At 51.2% G+C, this 19,754-nt stretch overlaps 1 protein-coding gene across 1 annotated transcript in view; it reads right to left on the bottom strand.

Moving 5' to 3' along the window:
• Positions 1-2,410: 2,410 nt before the first annotated feature.
• Positions 2,411-19,754, bottom strand: part of FLT4 (fms-related tyrosine kinase 4) — a 34,235-nt gene continuing 16,891 nt past the window's right edge. The window contains 21 exon segments of the mRNA XM_010075896.1: positions 2,411-3,316; positions 4,694-4,779; positions 5,568-5,688; positions 6,382-6,521; positions 7,456-7,561; positions 8,028-8,127; positions 8,508-8,619; positions 8,959-9,081; positions 9,436-9,530; positions 10,080-10,227; positions 10,519-10,607; positions 10,846-10,959; positions 12,446-12,550; positions 13,356-13,491; positions 13,789-13,895; positions 14,167-14,298; positions 14,978-15,124; positions 15,364-15,672; positions 15,675-15,707; positions 16,763-16,871; positions 19,488-19,632. Coding sequence (XP_010074198.1) covers positions 3,097-3,316; positions 4,694-4,779; positions 5,568-5,688; positions 6,382-6,521; positions 7,456-7,561; positions 8,028-8,127; positions 8,508-8,619; positions 8,959-9,081; positions 9,436-9,530; positions 10,080-10,227; positions 10,519-10,607; positions 10,846-10,959; positions 12,446-12,550; positions 13,356-13,491; positions 13,789-13,895; positions 14,167-14,298; positions 14,978-15,124; positions 15,364-15,672; positions 15,675-15,707; positions 16,763-16,871; positions 19,488-19,632 — 2,677 coding nt within the window. The 3' untranslated portion in view covers positions 2,411-3,096.

The raw sequence follows: 19,754 nt of genomic DNA, 5'->3' as shown, positions 1-19,754 counted from the left end.
CCTTGTTGCTGTGGAAAGACAACACTGCTGCCTCACGTCTTAAAACCCAAACAGACCAGCTTCATTTCACGCTTACGCTTATCTGGAGACTGTAAAAAAAATGCCAGAAATAATGCAAGAGTGTGGGGAAGGTTATCAGGTTTGTACACTCTAGTTTTGGTATACTTTTAAGAGAGTGAGAGTACAATTGTCTCAACAGCTCTTCAATATCCCCCACTGTAATTGTTCTTCGTCAGGAGCGTCTGAAGAGGAGCCAGCATTTGCTCGTATCGTGGCTGCATTGTTCATGCAATGCAGTTGACGCAGATACAGTAGGATCTGATTCCACTTCCCCATCAAGATGGTGCAAAAGAGAGAAAAACTTATGTGGAGTCAAATGTTTTGAATGTTCAAAAATCAGATGTCACATGAGTGCTTTCCCCAGAGTGAAGCAGGGGATCGTTAACAATGGCTCTAATGGAGTAACCCTTCTCCACAAGGATGCTTGGGAGCAATTTACAGCTGAACCTAGAGACCAAGTGCGACTGTTCTGGCTGCTGCTGACATCCAGACAGGGTACTCAGATGCCTCTGTCCCCTTTCTGCTGAGGAATCCTACCAGTGCCCTGCAAGTGTCGGGCTTGGCTAGTATGTTTCTATCCGTCACACATGGACAAGGACTTCTGGAATTCTGTTTTTCAACTATTTTATTTATAGGCCTCTTTCTTGGTTCCTCTCTCAGATGGGGCTGTGTTTCCAGGCAGAGAACTGTTTGTGAAGCACTGAAAACAAGAGAGCTTGGGTCCTGTGTATGCACATCACCCAGCGAGCAGCCTGAATTTGACTCAGCTGTCTCTCACCTTCCACCCACGTTAACGGCAGTGGAGACCCCCAGCAGCACAGGGCGGGTGCAGCCTTCCTTCTGTCCAGGGAACCACCAGTTCGAAAACCAGGGCAAGATGAGGACAGGAGAATTTGGTCTAGGCTACACTCAGTTGGCTGTCCTACTTCCTTGGCCTGGCTCTCCAGGATCTCCTGCCAGGGGATTCTTACTGAGTCATAACAATTACTTAAAGATGCTTAAATTCCTGGCAACTTCAGGGGACACCAGTAGAAGTCAGGGAATTCATTGTTACATGCAGTTCCCAATTCCACATCCTGAGCCAGTCTGGCTCAAGCTGGTGTGGTTTTATGCCTCTTTTTACCATGGAAATCGCAGCCATGTCATCCTGCAGACAAAAAGGGAGGGGAACATGGAGCGCTCTGCACAGGCTTACAGAATCTGAATGATAGGCATGCTTTTCCCATGTGCTAAATAAATCTCTCCATTACACTCGTGCGGAGAACTATAATTAAGACTTGGGGAAGTCATCCATAAGGACTCACGGGATCATGTCAGGAAATGCATAAAAACCTCTGCTGGAAAAGAAATACAGTTTGGGAAAGCAGTACATCTGACAGGAAACACAACTTTTGAAGTCCAAACCAAACCCTTGGCTCTGTGCACAGAGGTGTGGCCCGCAAGGCCGGTGCTAAGATGCCCTGGTGCGAGGAGCTCTGCCAGCCACAGGCGTGTGGGAGAAGAGAAGATGACAAGCTGTTCAGATGAGCCTCTTCACCCAGACTCTGCTGGCAGTGACGTAACCATGCTCTGTGGCTGAGCTCTCGGATTGTGAGCAGGATGGAAAGAAGTAGGTGGGAAGCAGTGAGGCAGCAGCACAGAAATCTGTAGAGAGGGACCACAGAGGTTCCCCAGAGCTCTGAACTCACATGATATCTTTCAGAACCAAGAGGCCCAAGTGATGAGATGTTTCCTCAGCAAATAAATGTTTCTCTGTCCCCCAGAGAGAGGTACATTGTGCTGGAGGCTCTGCAAAAGAAACTGGAGAGGAACACATTGGGAGCCAGGGAACCAGGGCGACAGGAAAGGTCGTGGTGCAGAACTGTCCATCCAGGAGAACTGGCACTTGAGCCCTGACCAGGTGCTGCCCTCCATGTACTCAGTGATGCTAACACAGAAGAGGATGCAGCCCAGGGCACCTCATTGCTGGAGCTCTGTTCCTTCCATTGTTTCCAAAACCCTTGCAGCAACTTGAAAATAAACATTTCACTCCCTACCACTTTGATCCTTTTCCTACCAGCAAACAACTCATTTTCACTCTATGTTTAGAAGCCAGCTGAAATTAACACAGCTTTGCTTTAATTTCTCACTTGAGCAACAGATGATCTCAGCACTGCTCTGGGAGAAGGGGAAGGCGAAAGCAGCAGACCTGTGAGTAACCTCCTCCCAGCACAGATCATATAAAACCCTGTTTTGCACAGGGCCTGCAAAAAGAGTTGCTATTTATCTCACTGGGAGGACTCTAGCCATCAGTGCTGATGAGCTACTCAGCACTAGGTGTGTTGAGATGGCTAAAATAATCCTGGTGATAAGGCAGACTGACAGGTTTCCCCCCAGCAGAGATGAGAGGGGTGTGGGTGTTGCTTGCAGAAGAGATGGAGAGGCTGGCACCTACCCAGAATGAACAGCGTGCATGAACATTTACAAAGATCCCTTGGGATGCCTCCGTACACCTCTTTAAAATGTCCTGCTCTTGCTGCTAATACCACGAGGGATTTCTTCCCTTTGATTCTGCTCCACAGCTCAGCAGCTGACATCATGAGGAGAGGAGGAGGAAGCAATCCAAGGAAAAACATTCAGGCTGCACACCAGGAAGAAACTTGAGACTGAGACAGATCTATTTATATCTGACCTGAAAAGGGCTTTCTGAATAGGAAGCTGATCTGAGCGGAGGCTGGATGCTAGGCAGAAGGTGCTGTAGTGCTGAATGCAGGCACCCAGTCGTTGGCAGAATGCATCTGTCTGAGCCACAGGAAGAAAATAAATGCGAGGAATCAGCAAGGCATTCTCTCCAGTCCCAGCATGGGGAAGCTGCAGGTGGAGGTGCTGCATTGGGCCATTGTGCTGCTATTCCAAGGACATCGGTGTTCCCCATCCGTTCGGGGTAGGTTCCCTGATGGGGTTGGGCGTAGGTTGAAGGAGAAGCTCTGAGTGACCCTGATGACATGCCTGGAGGGTGAGGGGATGCCTTGGCAGGCACCTCCAGGGCTGATGCCATTAGTACTGCTCGGAGAAGAAAGAAGCATGGAGAGTGGGGGGACTGGCCCCCTCTCCAGGCGGGGTGCAGCTGCCGTCCTCAGAGTGTTCTGACAGCTCCCCGTATTCACTGTTGTAAAAAGTCTGGCCTCCGACCTGGGACCCGTATGACGGCCGACATCTGCCCCGCAGGTCCGACTGTTCCCCTGGCAGCTCTGCAGTTTGGCTGGGCACTTTACTGCTGTAAGGGAGAGAAACAAAGAAGATCAATCAGAGCACTCCTGGAAAGCCTCTGTCCTGCTTACAGAGATCCCAGCTTCAGGAAACATCATCTGCTAATGCACAGGGCAGAGTCAGGGTTGGGAATAGACCTACACCTCCATTTCAAAGCACAACACCAGGCCTTGCTCTAAACCTAAGTGCAGCCTGCATGTTTTGTGAAAAATCTGCACATAACTAAGCCCCAGAGTTATTTCAGCTCTTCTACATACCTTTGGGAAGCCCAGGGAAGAGTTCAGACCCCAATGAGCAGGGAGAGACAAGAGATGTTGCCTCAATTGCTCCTAGACCTGGCAGGAGTAACAGAAACTGATACAAACCAACAGCCAGGATGGGGGAAAGGAAATGAAAGAAGATGATGAAGATGTGGGAGGAAATTGGAAATCAGCAACCCCATCTCAGCGCCTGCCAATACCAGGTGACTGGCAAGAAGCCACAATAGCGAGAGCAGGGACACACTGATGGAGAAGTTTAAGGGCAGTGTTTTCCAGGAGATGGGCAGGTAGCGCATGGTGTAGGAGACAACAGGAACATGCCTTAGGAAAAAGAGGACAAGGACAAGAAGCAGAAGACAGTCTGATACAACAGCAGAGAGGCCACAGGGCTATGGCTAAGGGAAAAGACAATGACCAGTGCAATCTGATGTTGGGAGGCAGAGGAGGCGAGGAAGAGGCTTGGGACTGGCCTTGTCTACACATGAGCTGACGTGGCTCGCTTAACAGAGTCAAGGAGACAAGGTCCCAGCCTGCTCTGGCACCAACAGAGAAGAGCTGGACAGGTTCTTGCCGAGTTTTCAAGCCTGGGGCAAGGACATAGCCATCCATAACATTCTCAGCCCCAAGAGTGCCAGCCTGGCCTGCTAGTCTCAGTACCGGCGTGTGGGAAGCTCTAAGGCCTGTCCCATCCCTTCCATGCCACTTCAGGGCCCTGTACACATGGGTCAGGGCTGGCAGAAGGAGGCGGCAGCCACATAGTTTCCATCCATCCCACCTGCCACTGCTTGAACAAGCCCTGACACATTTCACCAGAAAATGTCAATAAAGCATTAAGAGTCTTATTAACACTGTCACTGTACTGTGCCTCATTATCTTAATAGACACGTTCTCATTGAATGGGCATGGTTCATATTTTTAAACCCTAAGAAGCAGCAGGCAGGACTGTTCTTCATGCGTTTTGCCTCTTGTTAATGTGTGCATGGATTTATCTGGCTCAGGGCCCACAGCCCTGCTGCTGCTGAGAGCCCCAAGAGGTATACCCTACAGGGAGACACAAAAAGCTGCCTCCTGGTCTCACTGCATTTGGCAGCAGGGAGGTCTGAGTGGCTAGGCTTAAGGAGTACCTGAATCCACCTTCTTTTCTGTGTCGGTTTTCTATCCTCTCAAATTCCTCAGATGCCAGAACCATCCCACTGTCTGTCTGATTGTCCTGGAAGGAAGCAACAGGAGTTATCAGTAACATCCCTGTCGACTGATCAGAGTGGGAAGGGAAAAGGAATCATTCAGGAGATGAGATCATGTGTATCTGTGGTGGGAGAAAGGAGTAGGGGCACTTTACTAGCACGCTCCATGGTCTTGCTGGAACTGATTTGCTTAGCTGCCTTCTTAAAAGTAGCATGTACAAAGGTAGGATTTGCTTGTGCAGTTCAGTGCCACTTTTTTGGGGAAAAAAAAAAAGAGTCCTCCCTGCCTGGAAGATGTATTACCATCAAATCTGTGCTAAATGAGATTTCCCGCTGAGACTAAGGGTATGACTTAAGTTTTGCCACTACAGGAGATATAAGTACCAGCCCAGTTCGGAGAGGCCAGGAGGGCTCCTACTGCACACTGCTGTGTGGGTCAGGATAGGGGAGCTGCAGAAAAACACTCAGGATTTATCCAGTGCTGGCTGGATTTCACTGTGGTTAGCCAGGCCATATTCACAGATTTGAGAAGGGTGAAGAGCAGGCTCATTGCTGAGGTCCTTTATACTCCTTGCTTGCAGATCTAACCTCCCTATTTCATTTTCAGGCAGTATGAGCTGTGCTGTAGAGAAACCCCTATGTGCCAGGTGGAGAAAGGAATGTGAATCGGACTGGACGGACTGAACAGGAATGACACAGACAGACTGACATTAGATAGGAGTGATCTTCCTTCCATGATCTGAACAGCAAAGGTGTCAGGAAACAGCTGAACATTTCTTTGCCCCCTGCTCAACTCCATCCAGATGCTACTCACCGGGTGTGTCTTGTACATTGTATGTGTCATGGGAAACTCTTCAAATGTCTTTATCCTGGATGGACACCTGATCTGATTTCCTCCCGTCAAACAACCAGGGAACGAGACGCAGTTGTAGTATCTGCTGACAGAAGCATACTGTATTCAGTAAAACCAACAGAGTCAATGTCCTGAATAAAGAGGACTTGAACCCAACTTCCTCTCCATGCAACCAAAGCATGCAGGGAGGCAGATGACCGAAATGGTGGATTTGGGGAGGGGAACGGGGTCACCTTAGGCCTCTTAATCCCATATTACTTCTGCAGTGGGGAGCTCCCAGATTTTTGGATCAAATCCGGCCCCGATTACTTCTTCAGTTTGGATAAGCAAAATAATGTCATATAGATCCTAGACATCACACTGTCACAGCTCCTGGGAGACGAGAAGCCTAGGCCCAATTGTCTGGGTTAGTTAGGAACAGATAGGATAAAGCTCCTGCATTAACAGAAGGGCAGAGACCCAGCTGACACCTTTCCTCATCTACCCAATGGGCCATGATGCCTTTAGTGGGACATGATGCTCTGGCAGTGTGGCTGGAGGCAGGAGAAGGCATGTCATAGGCTTATACACCAAGGGCTCTTTCTCATCAGCAAAGGAAAGTGATTTTGCTTTCATAAGCAAGATGTTGTTGCCTAAATGCTTGGATCACACCTGATCACCCGGGATTTTTCCAACATCTTGCTATTGGGTTCTCTCCATATCCCTCAGGTTCCATTACAGCCCAGGCTGCTGGCTGCCTGCTGGGCTCTCTCTGCCCTTTTCAGGGGGGATTCACCTTGCTGCTAGGCTGTGGCAGCGTATCCTCATGTCAAAGTCCTCTTCATCTGAGTTTTGCTGGGCAGAGGAAGGCACCTGGGAGAAACCGTCATCTTCTGAGCTGTGAGAGTCGTTCAGCGGGATGTAATCCTTCCCTTCCTGGTAGGAAGAACAGTGAGTGGCCTTGTAAGAAGGGGAGGGCTTTCCCACAAGAAAGAGCTCTACAAGGAGATGCTCTCAGAGCTGGGGAGGAAAATCTCTGGTTTGGCTTTTGTTTCTCTGGGACAAAATACGTGTCTGGAGATTTCTGCACCCTCTGCGTTAAGTAGCTGTGAGTGTTGCAGGTGCATCAAGGCGTGTGTGAGCAGGAAAACAACCCAGTCCTACAGCACCTACAGTTCTCTAGCCTACGTGGACAGAGCACTGTGCTCCAGGGGCACATCATTGTGGCTTAGTAATGCCTGTGCTGGGATCCAGTGCTGAAAAGTTAAAATCAGGCACATCAGGATGAGATATTACTCATATTTAAGCATTTAGCTATCATCTTATGAAAATGTTAAAATCAGAGCTGCACACTCATTGCAGTTAAAAGTCCTAGTGAATTACTGCATGGCAGCATTAGTAATGGTTTCAGAGAAGTTTGTGTATCTCACTGCTGTAATGGAACAGTTGTTTGGTTCACATGGCCCTGACATTTAGATCTGAGGATAGAGTTTCAGAAACCCTGGTGAAGTCCTGATTTTCATTAGGCTGGCGTGTGGGAGGCAGGCATGCCAGGACCTTGACTCACGTGAAAAATTTCAAATGAGCATCTAGGGATTAGGTTGGAAATGCTGGAATGATGACTGAGAGGGTACCCACCCTGCAAGGAGTAGACCTATATTAGGATGCAGTGAGAGGGCTACCACAGAAATGAGCTCTCCAGTACCTCTGGGAAACAGACGTTTTTGATTCAGGAAACCCTGTGTTAGCCCTTGGCCTAAGCAAAGGTATTGCACTGGCCAAGGAGTCAGAGGAGGGCACAATGAGGGAGGTAGCGGTGGGAGAAGAAAGAGCTGTATGGAGCTGAGCAGGGACACAGAGAGGTTTTCACCTGCTGGACGTTCTCCTGAAGAAGGTTCCCCAGTATCTCCACCAGGTCGGAGAACGTTGGTCTCTCCTTGGGATCACCGTGCCAGCAGCTCAGCATTATACGGTAACTGCCAAGAACAGATGCTGGTTTTATGCCACAAAAACCCAACTTTTCAGCTCCCACCCGCATGGTGCCCACTGGGACAGGATGTACCTGCACTAAGCTTGGCACCCTCCTGGCACATTGGCCCTGTGGACCTACTGGAAGAGGACTGGTTCATTGTATGTTGACTATAACAGTGCACAAGGAGCTAATTTAGACACCTCTGACACCACTCAGAGCAGGAAAGCACATTGCCCGCTTACAGACCCATCTGAGTGTGAGCATGCAAAGGTACCTAGATAGCTCTGATTCGAGCTATCTGGCTTGCCTGGGGTGAAGGATGTGTTGGCTCATTCCCCACTCTGGTTGAAAGGTCTTTGCATCCCACACAGGCGCCTATCCAGCTCTATGCTGGGTTCTGGGAGGTTTCTACCATCCCACAGAAGGCTCTGCTCTGACCTGTGCTGGGATCTGTAGGGTTTCTCACTCACATTTCTGCTGTGGCGTACTCTGGGGCTCTCATCCTGGTACCATCTTTGAGCCTCTGGCAGAACTCCTCGTTGATCTGGACTCCAGGGTATGGAGAGGCCCCTAAAGGAGGGTCAAAAGAGGGGTGGGAACATGAAATGTGCCATCAGAAACTTGTCCTTCCTCTGAGACTGTCCTTCCTCCTAGAACACTGGGAGATATGGTCACTTCTCATACACAGCCCAAGTCCTTGGTGCTGCCCAAGACAGGCTCCTCTGCCTCAGGGAGCAGGAGGCTGCCTCTGCATGCCTGTCTCCCATCACCCTGTTCAGGGATGGATATGGCCTCTGTGTTTCTTTTGCCAACACTGATGTCTCTTCCCATCACTCCTTGGCCATGCTGCAGGGCATCAGGGCCTCCTGCACAGACTCACCCACCAAGCTGCTACGTGGGAAGAGAGGTCCTGCCTTCCTCAGCAGCATGTGACCCTCATTAGCACTCACCTAGCGAGAAGATTTCCCAGAGGAGGACCCCAAAGGACCAGACGTCACTCTGGGTAGTGTAGACCTTGTCGAAGATGCTCTCTGGAGCCATCCACTTCAGTGGGAGACGGGCCTGCAGGAAGGAGGCAAGGCATGAGTGTTCAGTCAGGGACACGTCCCAGGACAGCCTTTCTTATAGCAATGGGATGAAAGGGATGAAAGTAAACCAGAGCCAATAGCCCTGCTCCTCTCTCCATGGAGGAACGGAGGTTTGGTTAGGCCAGAGGGAGGGATGAAGGAGGTGGAGGAGGTGGACAGCACATACATCATTGGGCCAATGGTCCCTGGTCCCAGCCACACAAGTGGTTCCACTCCTTTTTCATATTTTCCTCAGTTTATTTCATGCCCAGAGTAGTTTATGAACACCTCAAGGGGGCCTAATCTGTATAGGGTTTGAGAATATGGCACTCACGCTGCCTTTCCTGACATAGTCGGGGTCCTTGTAGATGTCCCGGGCCAGGCCGAAATCACAGATCTTTACCACGTTGTTCTCTGACAGCAGGATATTGCGAGCCGCCAGGTCTCTGTGGATGCACTGAGGGCACACGAAGAGGAAGAAGCAAAGTCAGAAGGACAGGAATCACCATCAGAAAGTGCAGAACATCCCCCTTCCCTCGTGAACCTGAGCTGTGGTAAGGGAATGGGAGAAGTGTGAAGGAGCTAAATATAAATATAAATATAAAAATTTCAAAAGGAGATGGTTAAAGAGAGCATGAAATGCCAGAGGACTAATTTCCCATCTCTGTGTACACAGGGCTACCTCAGACTTCCTGAGAAGTGTGAGACAGATCACCGAACCTGTGTGTCGCCTGTAAGGAGGTTGTATGCAGGCCTCCTCAGGTCAGGCATGCACAAAAGAAGAGAGGAGCGAAGGAAAGGGTGAACCCACCTTTCGGGATGCCAGGAACTCCATGCCACGCGCTACCTGGAAGCTGTAGCAGATCAGGTCTTCCATTGTCAAGGGACTTTGCCACAAGTCATCCACTGTCCAGGAGTACAAGAAAATGATCAGACAGTGAGCAGTCTCCTGCCCTCCTTGGCCCTCTCCAGGACTGTGGGATACAACCAGCCTCTTGGTGAGATATAGCTACTCCAGTGCTGACTGGAGTAACCAGCTCCCCTCTAGGATTTTCTGCTTAGGTGGCAGAAAGCACATGGCAGAAACCTGCTCAAGTGTGAGGAGAATGAGTCCAGCCTCCAGCACACGTCAGTTAGAGTTGTGGAAACAAGGCTGGAAGGCACTTTGAAGGTCATCATTCCTGTCCTAGGGAGGACCCACTGAGATCCCCCTCAATTCTCCTTTCTTTAGGCTCAAAAAAGCCAAAGGGATTTAATCTTCCCCTCTGGGTTTGGAGAGTCTCTTACAAGAGACAACAGATGTCTGTGACAGCCCTGTTCAGGGAATTGCCATGCAACAGTGATCAGCTCCAAGGCTGGGTCCCAGCTCCCCACTGTCATGCCCTACCCATTCCCCAAGTCTGGCATTTTTTTGGTGGGCCACAGGAGGAGCTGCTGACAAGGCTGGAATATTACCTTCCTGGATCGGTTGTGCTGTCTGGCTCTTGTGCATCAGAAAGCGGTTAAAGATAGCGCTGTCGCTAGTCCCAGAACGACTTCTCCTGTCTGCTCTCACTGCCTCCACGATGGACTGGACCTGAATACGCAGCCTGGGAGGCTTCTCCTGGCAAGGAGACCAAACCAAAATCCTCAGCAGGCAACACACACTGTAACCCCTGCACCCACGAGCTGGACAGTCTTTTTCTGTTGTTAGACTGTAATTCTGGCCTGAAAGCACCTATCTTCCATTGCAGAAAGAAATTACTTCCCTGAAGTGCACATGAACAAAGATCGCTGTGTAAACTCGATCTGGTGCTAGACAGAGGGTGTCTTTGTCCCATTGTCAGATCACATTTCAGGCTACATGTCTTCCTTCCCTAGGGACAGGTCCCTAAGGGCAAAGGAAGTTACCTACCCTGTAAGGACTGAATCCTTCCCGCTTGGTCCGCAGGTAGTTGGAGAGGTTTCCATACTTGCAGAACTCAACAATAACCATGAGTGGACCTGGCCAGAAGACACCAAAGGTCAGGGAGAGAGGTAAGGGCTTGAGATAGTCAGAATTTGCCCCAACTCATGTTATGTACAGCCCCGCTGAGCTGTGGCACCTGCCCTAAGTGCACACACACACACTGGTGACATTCCCACGTGTTCCTGTGGTCACACACGTGGCCAGCAGAAAGGACACAGGGGACAAACACTGACGCCCAGGAGCAGGCACAGCCTGGTTCCCTGGGATATTTACCATTGGGTTTGGTACAGGCACCCAGCAAATTCACCACGTTGAGGTGATTCCCGATGTGAATGAGGATCTTCAGCTCTGACATCAGTGCCTTGTGCTCGCTTGCGGTAGCTCCCTCTGGAAACACACAGATCATGTCATGACACGTCCTCACAGCTCTTCACTCCCCCCCCGCCGCCCTTCTCTTAGCAGAGTGTTAATTGTGGAGGCTGTGACCCCAAAGCCTTGGTACGTTTTGTTATTTCATGTTTCCATACGTAATGTCAGAGCCTTGTCTGGAGCTCCCAGGATCCCTGTAATGTGTCAGCTGCTCTCTGCCCGCACAGGGACCCAGAGCAAAGGACAACACAACCTGTCCCCAACAGATTTTTCCTTGTGATAGTTGTGCAGGGAAAAAGATCACTTGAGGCTTATGTACGCATTTGAATCTGTGCCCTTTCAGCCTCCAAAGAGAAGTAACGAGCCATGAAACAATTTGAAGGAAAATTAGAAACAAAAGGCATGTGAGTCTTTTGATCATGGCTGAAGATAGGAGCTGTCTCAACTCAAACCCAGAATATCTTTTTATGATTCCTCTCCAATAGCAAACACAGCGTTGTGCCCCTGCCAGCTCTCTGTACTGCATTTTCTCTTTGAGTGCCTAATTCGCACCAACTCTTGATCCTCTGTTTTACCCTCAGGGTTTGTTCTCTGGTTTTGTGTGTCTCTTTCATACTTCTTCACGTGCAGTTTGCCTTACTTGGGAGTTTGCAAATTTAGTCTGAGAGAGAGAAAAGCATCAGGAGCTGATGGGCCAGATGACAGCCATGCATCAAAGGACTGTAAAGCAACCTTGCATGGCCAGGCTTCCCTCTGCAATTGCTGCACAGATCATCTGCACACTTGCAGGGGTGAGTGCTGCTGAGATGAGCTATGACTTGGTTTCCACATACAGGACACTGCTGCCCAGGGACTGCCTCAGTATTTTATTGGGTGCCAAATTACAGAATAATATTCTGTGTGCCTGTTTGAAAGCGTAGCTATAAAAGCATAAAATCTCACTCTGGATTGACCAGGCTTTGCGTGCAAAGCCAATTTAGCCTTCAGAGCTGGGGGGCTGCAACCTGCTTCCTTACTCAGCTCTGAACCTAGCCCATAAACATGAAATACGTTCGGAAGAAAGCAATTCAGAGCAACACTTCATTTAGTGACCTGCCAAAGAGGGGCTCTAGATTCTTGTTTGTCCTTTGAGACAGATTTCATTCTTTGCCTTTGCAAACAGATAAATTTCCTTGAAAGCCAAGTTCCCAGGTTCCTGCGGTCTGCTCTGCCACTTGCCTCCCAGTGCAGCTGAATGGGGCTAAAGGATCCACGAGGGGAGGCCAAGAGAATCAACTGTGTTGAAGCCGAAAAGCCATAAATTAAAAGGCTGGCTCCTGCTCCTCTCCTCTAGTTCAGGGCTGGCTCAAGCAGAAGCACCCAGGAGTGCTTGTGGGAGATAAAACTTTTTCCAGGGCCTTAACAAATGCCTTATGCCAAAGACAGGCATTTACAGGTTCCCTGCCACATGCCTCATTCTTTGCTGTCCACACAGACTGTGTATTCTGCTTTGCTGTCCACATACCTTTCAGCATTTTGACTGCTACTGTCTCACAGCTGTTACTTTTATTGATCCCAAATGCTGATGCTTCCACCACCTTCCCAAAGGCACCGTGACCCAGGACTTTACCTATGTGCAAGGAGAGAGGCAGTGTGAAGAAAGGCAGGTGCAATGCAGGCAGAATGAAATGAAAAAACAAAAATCCCAACAGGAAACCATGGGAAAAAGAAAGAAAAACTGCCACAAAGGAAAAGGAAGGAGTGGAACATGTGCCCTTCCCAGGTGGCTGCTTGCTCTGTTGGTGAGAGTAAAAGAAAGGATGATGGGAGGAACTGAGACAGAGCTGGCATGGACAAAGCAGAGGAAGGAAATGGCCCTGCGGAAGTGAAGGGCTGTTTGTTGCCCTCAAGCAGTGTGTGTGGGAAAGGTAAACAAGGCACCTTGAGGCAGAGCAGCCAGGGCTAACGTCACTGCTCTGTGCCTCAAAGGTAGTCTGCAGCCCTTTTAACTCTCACAGACAGGGAAGAGACTGCAAGCAGGTGTCTCATCATGAGGAAGATAACAGATGCAGTCCTTGTCCTGAACTCAGGGTATCTGCTGTGGATTGGGTTGTTCTGTCCAGATTGCCAGTTGGAGAATATGGGGATGGATTTTAAAGCATGGCCAGAGCTATCCCGGTCTCAGTGATGCCTGTGAGGTTATACTGGGAGAGTCTGGGCTTACAGTTGTCTCAGATCTCTCCCATAGTCAGACCCAAAGAGATTTCCCAGGCACAGCTGGGCTTTAGGGACAGTCTGGGGAAGAAGATGGGAAGCCTGAGGCAGAGAGAAGGCATTAAAAAAAGAGGTGTGTAAGAAACCTGGAGGGTGAGTTTGAAGGGCTGGTGTGAAGTCCCGGCTGCAGCACAGGGCAGCAGGGATGGGGCCGGGCTCACCTAGGCGCAGGCGGTCTCGTGGGAACTCCCACTTGCTGGAATCATAGGGCAGGTACTCGCACTGCTCCTCCAAGGGTACCTCGCCAGGGTCCATGATGATGGAGAGGTAGCCCGTCTTGATGTCTGCGTGGGCAGGCTGCAGAAATCAGCGAACACAGAGGGTGAGATGCCTTCCCTGCACTGGGTGCTGACTCCCAGAGGTGATTTGGTTCCTTTGCCTGCTTTGCCCTGCTTCCCCCTGGCAAAGGCCATCCCCTGTCACCTCCTTAACCACAGCCCTTAAGTACCCTGCCCTTGGCAGTGAGAGAGCTTGAAACATCACTCAATAACCTCCTTTTAGTGGATGCTGTCATACAGCCCCAGACCACAGCAATGGCGTTGCCCCAAGCCCCACAGAGCCATCTCCCCTACCCCAGGACAGACAGGCACGCACCCTTTTGATGTTACAGAAGATGAGGATAAGGAGGATCCAGAAGAAAACAGCGATGACCCCAGTCCCAATCAGGATGACAATCTCCACATTGGTCCTGTCATCAGAGCCTGTGGGATGGAAGGAAAATCATAGCTTGAGAGATTCCCAGCTCAGCCATCCCTTGTGGCCTGCTTCAGGATGCGGGGAGGCTGGGAAGGTGTGTATCCCTGAGCCAAACATGCTCTGGACTACAGATCCTCCCGTGAGAGCACCATGCCACCAGCAAGGGCTAGGGGCTTTCATGGTGTCCCACCGCGGTGTCACAGAGGAGAGGCATGGGACCTTGGCCACACTCCCACTCCCCTACTTCACCCCCAGGGGTGTCGTGGCTGCTGGTACCTTCTACGGAGACACTGGCCGAGGAGTTCACACAGCCCTTAGCATTGCAGACGCTGCACAGGTAGAGCCCAGCATCCTCCTCCCTCACCCTCTGGATGCTCAGCCTCTGGTTGAAGTCTGCCAGGTCAATTCCTGTAAGGCACAGAGTTGGGATGGTCACTCACAGGAAGAGGGGATTAGTATACTGGACTCATTCTGGCTCAGAATAAGGCTCCTATTTTTTGGTGGGTTCATTTTAAATGGCAGATTGAAATTGCGCCAGCTGGTAGAGGCTCTCTTCTGTGCCCTGATAGCCCCAGAAATACCCTGGAGGAGCCTTCCCCAGGCAGTAGATGGTGGGGACGAAACCCCTGCAGACAGTGCTGGATAGGTTCAGTGCCCAGGCAGCCCAGCTGTTGTGGATGGGTCTGCTGTATCTCTGCTTCAGATCCAGGACCTGTTCTGTTCCCTCTGTAATGTGCCTCGATCCTTCCCATGTTCCTTCTGTGGGATCTGGGTTGGTCCCTGAAGGAGCAGAGATGCCAGGTCAACTCACTGGGAGTTGGGAGTAAGAAGATGAATTATTTCTCTCTCTCTGCTCTCCAGCTGAACGTGCACATGCACAGACAGTGCTGAGCCAGGCCTTAGGGCATAGACTTGGCTGGTGAAACTGCATCAAACTGGGATAGAACATGATTAAAACGGGAGTTCAGCCAATTCAGAGAACGGGCACTTTTGCCTGGGCACAACAACTCCCAGAACCCAGCAGCGCTCAGCTCTCCAGATGCTGGACATGATGCCCTGCCTTTGATTCACCCCCAGCCCACTGTACCTGACACTTCTTCCACCAGTTTCTCATCTTTGTACCAGCTGATTTCAGGAACGTGGTTGCCGTCCACCTTACAGCGCATCTCTATGGAGTCACTGACGTTCACCCAAATGTCTGTCAGGTTCTGCTTGAGGCGGGGGATCTCCAGGGCTGGAGGAGCAGCACAAAGAGGAGGAGGGGAAAACGGGAAACTGATTGATCAAAAGAATATCTGTGTTCCTGGGGAGCTTTGGGTCTCTGACCCCTGCTGAAGGGTGTCTTGAGAACCCAGGTGCCCTGCCTGGGTTTAGCTTGCTTGCGTGGCATCCCCTGGGGACGGACTGGGAAGCTGATGGCAGCAAGAGCACCAGCTCTCCACTGTCACTCCCGCCTGCCCTGTGGACCCTCACCCTGCACAGAGATGTATTTCTTGTGGCAGTGCTTCTCCCGGGTCTTCCGGTTCTGCACCTCACACACGTAGTCTCCCTCCTCGCCCAGGGAGATGTTGGGGATGGTGAGCAGCAAGGTCGCATCGTTGGAGTCGGGCTGGAAGCGCAGCTCCCCCTGCATCTTGGTGGCATAGTGGTGGATGTTCTTGCAGTCCAGCACGAGGGGGTTGCCTTCCTCATCATGGAGCTTGGAGAGGTTCAGCCGATACCACTGGAGGTTCTCGTAGGTGTAGTTGTCTGCATTGCAGCTCAGCTGTAGGTCCTGTCCGAGGGCTGGGACTCAATCTCAAACCCATCTGGAATGGCTTTCAGGAAGGAAATGAACATGTAAATGAATTTCCATGTCTGAGCTGCCAGACACAATGATATTGTCTCCTTGGGCTCAGCTCTCTGAGACTCCCCTGTCCTCAGCCAGGGTAAAGGAAACCAATCTAGAGCAGAACTGTGACATGCAGACTTCTAGGGTCTGACAGCTTAAGTTGCTCCCAGTGAGTGCTAAGGGCTATGCTGAAGTCCCAGGGTCAAATTAAGATGGGGTCACAAATGAAACGAGCCTGGGGGGTCTGAATTAGGCTGTTACTGCTCTCAGCTCAGCTGTAGCATTCTGGATTGCACATGTGCCTGCTTTTACACGTGCAGGCAGTTCGACTGCCAGGCTCGACCACTGCACACGCAGAGCATTACTGGAGCAGGGACTGCAGATGTTCATCTGCCTCCACAGAAGCTGTTGGCTCTGACAGCACAAGTGCTACGTATGAGGGCCATGAGCCCGGCCTCCTGGGGTCTGTCCAGAGAGGCACGAAAATAAGCCTCTGTTGTGCCCTTGTCAGGCTCCCTGTCCCCAGCGGACAGGGACAGACTCCTGCCAGCACAGGGTACTGCTGGCAGGGAGCTTCTGCAGCCCCATATGGGGCACGACTCCCACAGTGGTGGGCTCTCAGCTTCCTCCCACTGCCAAAGCCTTTTCCGAGGGGCTCAGGCCATCGGGACCCTGCCTGAGAGCTGGTCGGGCAGTGCCACTAGAGGATGCTCTTGGACCAGGCACATCCCCAGTCCCTGAGCTGCCTGGCCCTGAGCCAGCAGGACATCCCCAGCCCAGGACCTGCCAGGGCTGCTCCAGAACCTCGGCACAGACAGGGCCAGCTCATCCCCAGGTCTGCCGCCAAACACTGCCTGCGCTAGCTGCTGCCAGGGCTACAGGCTTTTGCCATTCAGCAGAGCTCTGGGGTAGCCCTGCTTTCCTGCTGGCTTCTTGGTCACTGTTTAAGGTGCTATCTGTGTCCCGGCAGGTCTAGGGACCTGCCTGTATCTATCAGAGAGCTCGGCTGATGCAGGTGGAGGGGATATCTGCAGTACTCACTGGTCACGTAGAAGTAGATCAGGCGCTCGTCTCGACCCACTTTATTTGAGGCGATACACTTGTACATAACTGAGACATTGGCCTCCTGGATGGCCAGTTTGCTGACTGTCTGATGGGGGAAGAGAGCATAAAAAGGAGTTAGGAAGAGCAAGAGGGGAGAGAAGTAGGATCTGTACTGCTCTCTGACAGACAGCAAGGCACACAGCAAGCCTGGCCCTAGGTGGCAGCTGTACCTGGGAAAGCGTAATGCAAAAATAACCCCTTTTCATTAGCCCTTTGTGCATTTCAAGCCTCATCTGCTGGTTCTAGCAACAGCAATATGTTTTTATCCCTGATCTCTGCTCCTTTTAACGAAGCCCAGCCAGTATAGATGCCTCTCCACGGGAGGAAAATTCTTGCTAAGCCCCTCAGGTCACCATGGTCACGAACATAACACAGGGCTGAGGGGATGGCTAAGCTCCCACCAAAATTTATAAAAGTAGGGAGAAAGGGAAAGGACACCAAGGCTTTGATTCCTTGAGCCCTTTGCTGTTGAGTGACTGCTCAATGTCCCACAGAGTTCAGTGGAGTTTACAGGTACTTACAGACCTGCAAGCGCTCCTTTTATCCATAAGGGGAAATCAAACCCATGAAATCACCCCAGCTCTTACCACTTCAGGAAGAGCTGTCATCTTCTCCCTTTAAATTCCGAGTGTACATAGACATGGTCCTAAAAGCTTCCTCCTCCCTTCTTCCAGCAATGATTAAGCCTGGGCAAACTGCCAGGCTGCTGTCCTGGGAGCACGGACCCAGGAGATGCTGCCTCCGAATAAGCCAGGAAAGGCAGCTGGGGAGTAAGGCTGCTCTCCTCCTCCTGGCTCACACTGCACACGTGTGAGCTGCCAAATGTGTTACAAGCACTCCCCTTAGAGGAGATCAGCAGTTTGAAGCACAAGTTCGTCCTCCCTCCCAGTTTCAATGACAAGTGCATCACATACAAGAATCCTTCTAATGAGGCAATGTTTAAAATGCAAAAAAAAAAAATTGTGTTCCTACAGGGAAACTACCTTGCCTTTACTATTCATCCCATAGACTTTGGGAAGCATTTCCGTTGTAAGTGGCAATGTATTAGCTGGTGTTAATCAGAAGGAACAGTCATTCATTCAGTGCATGTTCAATACAGCTGAAGTGACCTTATTACTAGTACTTTTGTACATTGCCTTTTCCGTTTCTTGGGATTATTCAATACAGCTGAAGCATTGCCGGCACTTTTGTGTGCTGCCTTTCCTGTTTCTTGGGGATTTTCCTTCTACTCTGCACTGTTACGTCTGAGTTGGGGTTTCTGGATTTGACATCACCCTGCTGGCTGTAGTGTGTGGCTGTGCACTGCACACCCTGGGGCTCACTCTGGCCTTTCCGGAGAGCATAAAAAACAGAGGAGGAGGGCAAGAGAAGACAGGCAGAAAGGAGAAGCAGAGGGAGAGAACATAGGTGTGAGGACATAGCATCCCACTGCAAGCAGAAGAGCTCTCGTCTCCCAGAGCTCGTGCACATCCCTGGGCTGCACAACCCAAGCTGGACCTCCAGGACAGTTCCGACCAAATAGATGGAATGAGAAGGACACGGCTGAGGAACAGGAGGAGGAGAAGAGGGACAAGTAATGAGGAAAAAAAGGAAAGATCAAAATGGACCAAGACGAGAGTCACATCTGGGGGGTCACAAAGGCTCCTCACCCAGGAGCTCCCACCACCCCTGCTTCACCTCCCTGGGGGACACTGATCCCTGCCTCTCCCTTTGGCTGCTCTGGGAGGAGCAGCATCTGCCCCTGCCACCCTTTTGGAAGAGTGACGAACTCCCAGCCAGGCCAGGGGACGGGAAGTGCCTTTGGAGGTGTGTAGGAAAACAGGAAGTGACTTTCGGAAATGGGGGCCCGTTTGTTTGTTCTGCATCCCTCTGCGAGCGGCTGGTGCCCGACACCAGCAGGAACAGGAACCCCGTCATGGCACAGACCTGACACTCGTGGCTACCAGAGAGACAGAAAGAAACAGGCAGCAAGCAGTGCCTTGCTGTTTGCAGGTCACACACTGCAATGAGGGAGAGATGTTTCTTCCAGAGAGGAAATGCTGTGATGGAGAAGTGGGTTCTATGGGGCACACATGCTCTCACTCATAAACATACAGCGGATGGACGCCAGCATCTCCATACCACCCTCGCACCACCGCGATGGGGACAGCTGGATGAAAAGCGCCGCTACACACATGCATGCTCCTGAGATCAGAGATTTCCTGGCCAGTCTGACTCCTGCTGTCCTTTCCCAGCTGCCCAGGCTGCTCTGTGGGGTTTCGCTCTCCCAGAACAGCTCATGCAAGAGTGCTCAGTAACGGCCACGGGAGCCCCCCCAGCACATGTCCCCCATGCCCTCCCTAGCTGGTGCCCTGTGTTCAGCCGCAATTCGTGTAAACGCTCCTGCGCAGTCAGCCTCAGCAAGAGCCTCTCTGGATGCAGGGTAATTTCTCAAAGATGACAGCTCTCCCTCGCCCTGGGGCTGCCTGGTACTGCAGAGCTCCAGCACTGGGAACAACCGCTGATGGTTTACCTTAGAAGCAGAGGTGTGAAGCCCTCCCCAAATCTGTCTCTGCCAGGCTCGTTTCCAGGCCACTTGTGCTGGCTGATCACAAAGCACTGCTCTGAGGGTGCCTGTCTCCATCTCCCCAACTCCAGGATGGGCTTGGGGCTATGGCCTCACCTTGTTCCGCCCCTCCACAAACTCCACCCAGGTGTCAATGCTCTCGATGGGGTTCACTGCGTCCTGCTGTGACACATCTTTCCAGTCCTTGCATTCAGGCATCCGGTCCCGCTGATGCCGCCTTGCCGCCCGGTGTCTGCTATTGCTGATCCAGCAGCCAGGGAGGAGCAGGAGAAAGAGGAGAGAGATAGAGAGACCGTCAGCTGGGAAGAAGGCAGCAAAAATAGTTTTGTGTCTGAGAATTGATGCCCCTGTCCTCTGACTCTG

This window comes from Pterocles gutturalis, unplaced genomic scaffold (genome assembly GCF_000699245.1).
Source record: "Pterocles gutturalis isolate BGI_N339 unplaced genomic scaffold, ASM69924v1 scaffold3713, whole genome shotgun sequence".
Taxonomy (NCBI): domain Eukaryota; kingdom Metazoa; phylum Chordata; class Aves; order Pterocliformes; family Pteroclidae; genus Pterocles; species Pterocles gutturalis.
This window is presented reverse-complemented; position numbering and strand designations above follow the sequence as displayed.